Source organism: Palaemon carinicauda, chromosome 13 (assembly GCF_036898095.1).
Source record: "Palaemon carinicauda isolate YSFRI2023 chromosome 13, ASM3689809v2, whole genome shotgun sequence".
Classification (NCBI taxonomy): Eukaryota; Metazoa; Arthropoda; class Malacostraca; order Decapoda; family Palaemonidae; genus Palaemon; species Palaemon carinicauda.
This window is the reverse complement of record NC_090737.1, coordinates 121,013,910-121,021,521: the sequence shown is the minus strand read 5'-3', so window position 1 is coordinate 121,021,521 and position 7,612 is coordinate 121,013,910. Positions and strand designations below refer to the sequence as shown.

Sequence of the window (7,612 nt, the reverse complement as noted above, 5' to 3'; positions counted from 1 at the left end):
AAGTAATATATAAAAATATAGGCTATAAGATATTCATAGATCAGTAACAATATTAAAATACATGTGTCGTATATATACCATGCAATTATGTCAGAAGTTCCACCAATTCAACTGCCACGCTCGGAAGATCATTCCCTAATCTGGCCACAGCTGGAATAAAACTTCTTCTTTACCCATGGAGTTAACTATTGCAATGCAATTGTTCAGTGGCTTCCCTCCTCTTGTTAAGGGTAAAAGAGACTTTTTAGCTGTGGAAAGTATCTCTTCTAGGAGAAGGACACTCCAAAATCAAACCATTGTTCTTTGGTCTTGGATAGTGCCATAGCCTCTGTATTATGGTCTTCCACTGACTTGGGTTAGAGTTCTCTTATTTGAGGGTACACTCGGGCACACTATCCTATCTTATTTCTCTTCCTCATGTTTGGTTAAAGTTTTTATAGTTTATATAGGAAATATTTATTTTAATGCTGTTACTGTTATTAGTATATTTTATTTTTTCTTGTTTCCTTTCCTCACTGTGCTATTTTCCCTGTTAGAGCCCCTGGGCTTATAAAGCATCTTGTTTTTCCAACTAGAGTTGTAGCTTAGCGAGTGATAATAATAATATTAATGATAACAATCGTATCCCTTGCAGTATTTAGCTTTATGATGGAGAAGGCACGACTGTTAGAATCAAGTACATACTTATATCTACGTAGCTTACAAGTTGGTACAGTCTGGGAAGATTTTATTGCAAAGGATGGGGTCACTGAAATCTTAAAAAGACTTTCTCAATAAGCAATTTTTTAGTGTAATAGAAGAATAAACATAACAAATGTGTTTCTCGTAAGTAAACTTGCAATCATGAATCAAATATAAAATTTTGGATTTGTAAATAGATAAAAAAACATTATTAATACAAAGTTCTGGATGTTGTAGAGCCACTTCTACTCATCTTACTTACAATTATACTTTGAGTTTTAATAGGGTTCAATTTCCTTTTTCTTTGATTAAATAGAGAGATATAAACAGAATTAGAATTTACAAAGCATTAAAATTTGAAGTACGAAGAGGTAGAAAGAAATCAGCGCTAAGTTCTCTCGCAAGGGCCGGTGAAGAAGAGATATGCATTTTTTTCAGTGGCAGCAGGTAATTTGTTATAGAGCCACGAAAAATCAAAGCTTATATATATATATATATATATATGTGTGTGTGTGTGTGTGTGTGTGTGTGTGTGTGTGTATTCCTTGTTGGAGCCCCTGTGTTTATAGCATCCTTCTTTTCCAAGAAGGGTTGTAGCTTAGCAAATAATAATAATAATAATAATAATAATAATAATAATAATAATAATAATAATAATAATTAAATCCCCATGGCTATACCTAAAGTATCCACAGACAGATTGCCTGGAGAAAACAGGGGATTTACTGTACTTGACTTTTAGAGTGAAATATAGCCAAAAATAATGTAAACTTTAATGATTGCCACAGGAGTACTCAAGACAATAAGTTAATAAACAATTTCCCATTACAGCTACGAGAGTCTTGCCAACACCTTCTACAACTTCGAGTACAGCAGGGACGATGTCTGCCTGTTCACTTTTCCCAAGAGTGGTTCAGTCTGGACGGCAGAAATTGTCTGGGCCATGACGCACATAGAGGAAATGGAGAGAGCACTAACGGACAGTCTCAATAACAGAGTGTTCTTCGTAGATAATGTAAGTTTCCACAGACCTCTCTCTCTCTCTCTCTCTCTCTCTCTCTCTCTCTCTCTCTCTCTCTCTCTCTCTCTCTCTCTCTCATCATACTAAACAGCTATAACTTGGGTAATTACAGTGTATAGTCTCTACAATAATCAGTATTAATCAAACATATTTTGTATTGCTTTTAGATATTTATAGATTGTTCAGTTCGAACGGTTTTATTAAGTTTATTGCTATATTACAGGAATTCATGCATCCTTGCTCTCTCTAAAGATACTAAACTTAACGGCTATCACTTAGGCAATCGCTAATCATTATCAATCAATCCTTTTTAATGTAGGCCTATTGCTTTTCATAATCATCATCTCTTCCTACGCCTATTGACTCAAAGGGCCTCGGTTAGATTTCGCCTGTTGTCTCAATCTTAAGCTTTCAATTCAATACTTCTCCATTCGTCATCTCTTATTTTGAGCTTCATAGTACTCAGCCATGTAGGCCTGGGTCTCGAAACTCTTCTAGTGCCCTGTGGAGCCCACCTGAACTTTTGGTGAACTAATCTCTCTTGGGGAGTGCGAAGAGCATGCCCAAACCATCTCTATTTACCTTTCGTCATGATCTGCTTTTAGATGTTTATAATCTTTTCAATGCGTTTGGTATTTTTAGGTTTCTTGCCATATTGCAGGATTTCATGCATCGCTTCAAAGAAGATAACTACAGAGAAAAGTTGAAAAAGTTGAGTCCTAACGCAAAAGAAGAAGACGGGTTAGTCTTGCAGTTGGCAGCCCTGGAGAAAGGACGCCGTTTAATATGGAGTCATCTAGCTTTTAATCTCCAAAATCCCGATGTCCTCGATAAGTGCAAAGTTAGTTCATAAGGATCATATTGCCCACATTAGTCAAATTGTTTCCTCTAGTTAAAACTAGATTAAGAATATAGATTGCTAAACTTTGCTCATAAGAATGGATCATGATTGTACCTGGCCATTGTTAAACAGTTGATATATACCGTATACTTTTTTACTTATTCTATTGATATGGAAGTATAACAAAAACGTCATCCATAATATTAGAGAAATACACTAACATTATTGTGCTTAATTGCAGCATATCTTTTTTTATATCTATGTCAAACCAAAACATATTTCTTCCCTGTGCATATTCTAAATGAAATGTATTATATACTTTATTTTAATACTGTAGGTCGTTACTGTGATGCGTCACCCAAAGGACAATATGTTTTCTCGATACGTCCATTTCAATAAGTTTGGAGAGGCCAGCCTTGAGGTGGTAGCAGAGACATTCTTATCAGGGGCAGCAATTTATGGAAGCTACTGGCATCACGTCAATGAAGCCTGGAAAAGGAGGAATCACCCCAACATGCACATCCTGTACTATGAAGATATGAAAGCGGACATCATGTCTGAACTCAGGAAGATGAATGAGTTTTTGGGAACGAAACTTACTGAGGATCAGTTGAAAAAGTAAATAGATGCCTTTTTTTCTTTGCTATTCCGTTGAAGAATGCTCTTGAGTTTGTTTTGTAAAATTCTCATATTGTTCGTCAAGATTAAGTGGAACAAAAGTTGAACAGATGCCAAATAGATTAAAGAGTACAGCAGTTTAAAACCAAATCAAAATTTAAAGAAAGCATTAAGCCCAACGCATGATAAAAAAAAAAAAATGACTAGGCCTACCTTGTTTCTAATTAGTGATCATTGAAGTGCTTAGTCTACACTCGAATAAATGAAATTTGTTTTTACAAAATATAAAAGAGCTTTAGGAGAATTACCCCATTAAGATAATTAGTAAGGTCGTGTACATGTACATAGCCTCTGTACCCTAGTCTTCCACTGTCTTGAGTTAGAGTTCTCTTGCTTGAGGGTATACTCTGGCACACTATTCTATCTTATTTCTCTTCCTCTTGTTTTGTTAAAGTTCTTATAGTTTATATCTATATTTCAATTTTGTTATGGTTCTTGAAATATCTTATTGTTCCTTGTTTCCTTTCCTCACTTGGCTATTTTCCCTGTTGGAGCCCCTGTTCTTATAGCATCCTGCTTTTCCAACTAGGGTTGTTGCTTAGCAAGTACTAATAATAATTTATTCCACAGGGTGGCACAGCACACCAGCTTCGAAAACATGAAGGCTCATCCCACGATGGCCCCTGATAGCGTGTCCTTCAAAGGATCCTTCTTCAACACAGGCCTCATTGGCTCGTCGAAGGGAAAACTCTCGCCGGAACTTGATGCTCGGATGGATGCTTGGGTCAAGGAAAATGCTTCGAAAGTAGACCCATCATTTAAATATTGCGTTTGAGCCAGAATTTTACGAAACGGAATACAGCAAATTTTACTGATTAAATTCAAGAGCATAACACGTTGATTTTATTGTTCAATAAATTATATACATTTTTTGTATTTCTAATTCATTCTTTTTTAATGTTTTTTGTAAGTAGGCCTACACATTTATGATAGCAGACTAATGCAAAAACTGAGATTAGAAAGGCAACTACAAAAAGCTACTTATTACATAGGAAAGTTAATCATCTGTATGTTCCTGGAAGATTATTTGATAAGACACAAGAGCCAAATCATTTTTGAAGATACAGTGCTTGCACCTTGGATTTTTAGTATGATAAGATGATTACAAAAAAACTGTGGTAGGTATGTAACCGAAATTAAGGTTATATATATATATATATATATATATATATATATATATATATATATATATATATATATATATATATATATATATATATATATATGTGTGTGTGTGTGTGTGTGTGTGTGATAAATTTTGCACATGTATATATATATATATATATATATACAGCAACTATCAAAAATTTTATATAACATCCATAAAGAACAAACTGAACGGGAATAAGAAATTTAATAGACCGCAAGTAGTTCTTCTCCAGCAAATTAAGATGAGAATCAGCAGCTGAAGATCAGAGGAGAACAATATTCGAAACAAGGTAAAATGAAGAATTAAAACACTTCTTCAGAATAGATTGATCACCGAAAATCTTAAAAGACTTTCTCAATAAGCCATTTTTTTTGTGCAATTGAAGAAGACACAGACCTAATGTGTTTCTCAAAAGTAAATTTGCTGTCAAGAATCACAACTAAAATTTTAAAAGAGTCATACAGAGTAAAAGAAACATTATCAATGCTGATATGGATGTTGAGGAGCCACCATCCTTGACCTACTTACAATCATACTTTGAGTTTTGTTAGGATTCAACTTCATACCCCATAATTTGCACCATGCACTAATTTTAGCTAGATCTCTCCTAAAGACTTTTTTAATAAGCCTATTTTATGTGCAATTAAAGAAGAAACAGACCGAATGTGTATCTTAAAAATAAATTTGCAATTAAGAATCACACTCAAATAAGTTTAAAGTTTTACGGCCATACTTTGAGTTTTGCCAGGGTTCAACTTCATGACTTATTATTATTACTATAATAATTATGATTATAAATATTATTATTATTAGCTAAGCTACAACCCTAGTTGGAAGAGCAGGATGCTATAAGCGTAATGGCTCCAACAGAAAAAAAAGCCCTGTGAGGAAAGGAAATAAGGAAATAGATAAAGTACGAGAAAAGTAATAAATAATTGAAATAAAATAATTTTAAGAACAGCAACAACATTGAAATAAGTCTTTCACATATAAACTAAGAAAAAACAACATCGAGAGAAATAAGTTAGAATAGTGTACCCGAATGGTACCCTCAAGCCAGAGAACTCTAACCCAAGAGACAGTGGAAGACCATGGTACAGAGGCTATAGCACTATCCAAGACTAGAGAACAATGGTTTCATTTTGGAGTGTCCTCCTAGAAGAACTGCGTACCATAGCTAACGAGGCTCTTTTACCTTTACCAAAGGAAAGTAGCCACTGTTCAATTATAGTACAATAGTTAACCCTTTTGGACGCAAAGGAAATGTTTGGTAATCTCGGTGTTATCAGGTGTAAGAGGACATAGAAGAATGTAGAAAGACTAGGCCAGACTATTCGGTGTGTGTATTGGCAACGGAAAAATGAGCTGTAACCAGAAAGAGTGGGACCCAGCGTAGGTTAGTACTATCTGGCCAGTCAAAGGATCCAATAACATTCAAGCAGTAGTATCTCAACGGGTAGGTGGTGCCCTGGCCAACCTACTATCAACCTGCACCATGCACTCATTTTGGCTAGATCTCCACTAAGGGATTCAGCAACCCCAGATCTACATTTAGGAGATTGAATTAAGGCAAAGAGAATAGTATCTTATGGAACAAGCTTGATTTCTTGGCCAAACCACATATGTGTATGTAGTATGAAAAGTAATGGGCGAAGAACACCATCCTGAGGAACACCTGATATATTCTTATACCCACTATGGTGTCCATTAAGAACGACTCTTTACAATCTATGACTCAAAAATTCAATAGTGATGCTATTTGAGTTTGAAAACAAGGACCCCTTACAATTTATCAAGTTTTCCCAATTATTATTATTATTATTATTATTATTATTATTATTATTACTTGCTAAGCTACAACCCTGGTTGGAAAAGCAGGATGCTATAAGCCCAGAGGCTCCAACAGGGAAAATAGCTCAGTGAGGAAAGGAAACAAGGAAAAATGAAATATATTAAGAAGAGCAACAATATTAGAATAAATATCTCTTTATAAACTATAAAAACTTTAACAAAACAAGAGGAAGAGAAATAAGATATAAGATAGAACAGTGTGCCCGAGTGTACCTCAAGCAAGAGAACTCTAACAAAAGATATTGGAAGACCATGGTACAGAGACTATGGCACTACCCAAGATTAGAGAACAATGGTTTAATTTTGGAGTGGCCTTCTCCTAGAAGAGCTGCTTACCATAGCTAAAGAGTCTCTTCTACCCTTACAAAGTGGAAAGGGGCCACTGAATAATTACAGTGTAGTTAGAAGAATTGTATGGTAATCTCAGTGTTGTCAGGTGTATGAGGACAGAGGAGAATATGTAAAGAGTAGGCCAGACTATTCGGTGTGTGAGTGTGTAGGCAAAGGGAAAATGAACCGTTACCAGAGAGAAGGATCCAATGTAGTACTGTCTGGCCAGTCAAAAGACCCCATAACTCTCTGGCATGTGCCCTGGCCAGCCTACTACCTCAGAAGTATTGCTGTGTCAGGTCAATAACCAAATGATAAAAATGACGGTTATCACTATTTCTATCTCCGCCGTCATAGATATAATTATACTGGACTTGATATCGAAAAAAACCTGATTATCAAGAGCATTCATCAATAGAGCAAAGGATCATATGCTCTTATCTAAGGGGTGTAGGGGTGGAGATGTTCCTGATGTTAAAAAAAAAAAAAAAAAAAAAAAAAAAAAAAAAAAATCAGTAACATAATTTAGAGAGAGAGAGAGAGAGAGGAGAGAGAGAGAGAGAGAGAGAGAGAGAGAGAGAGAGAGAGCGCATTTCCGTAGCTTTCTCTGTATTTCTTGGAATAATTAACTCTAAGACCTTGGTTCATTAACTGGTGTTGTCCATGCCTCAAATGGATACAGAACACCAACACCTTTTTTACTATAAGTCAGAATCAATCGACGCAAAGTATATCGGTATCCTTCACCATCAAAAGTAACTTAAAATTACTTTTCCTATTATGATTTAGATTTATGATTTATGAATATGGGCCAGGAAGCCCGGCACTGGGGGCCGGGAGTCCATTCAGCGTCTATATGCAACAAGGGGTATGAAGGAACAGTTATAAGAGACAGGACAGTAAGATTATTATTATTATTATTATTATTATTATTATTATTATTATTATTATTATTATTATTATTATCAATTGCTAAGCTATAATCCTAGTTGGAAAAGCATGATGCTAGAAGCCCAGGGGCTCCAACAGGGAAAATAGCCCAGTGAGGAAAAGAAACAAG

At 35.2% G+C, this 7,612-nt stretch overlaps 1 protein-coding gene across 1 annotated transcript in view; it reads left to right on the top strand.

Annotated features, from left to right (window-relative positions):
* Window positions 1–4,047, top strand: part of LOC137652051 (luciferin sulfotransferase-like) — a 7,141-nt gene extending 3,094 nt beyond the window's left edge. Inside the window, exons 2-5 of the mRNA XM_068385261.1 lie at window positions 1,513–1,696; window positions 2,364–2,543; window positions 2,881–3,161; window positions 3,792–4,047. Of these exons, the coding sequence (XP_068241362.1) occupies window positions 1,513–1,696; window positions 2,364–2,543; window positions 2,881–3,161; window positions 3,792–3,996 (850 nt within the window). The 3' untranslated portion in view covers window positions 3,997–4,047. The remainder of the gene's footprint in view (window positions 1–1,512; window positions 1,697–2,363; window positions 2,544–2,880; window positions 3,162–3,791) is intronic.
* Window positions 4,048–7,612: the final 3,565 nt, after the last annotated feature.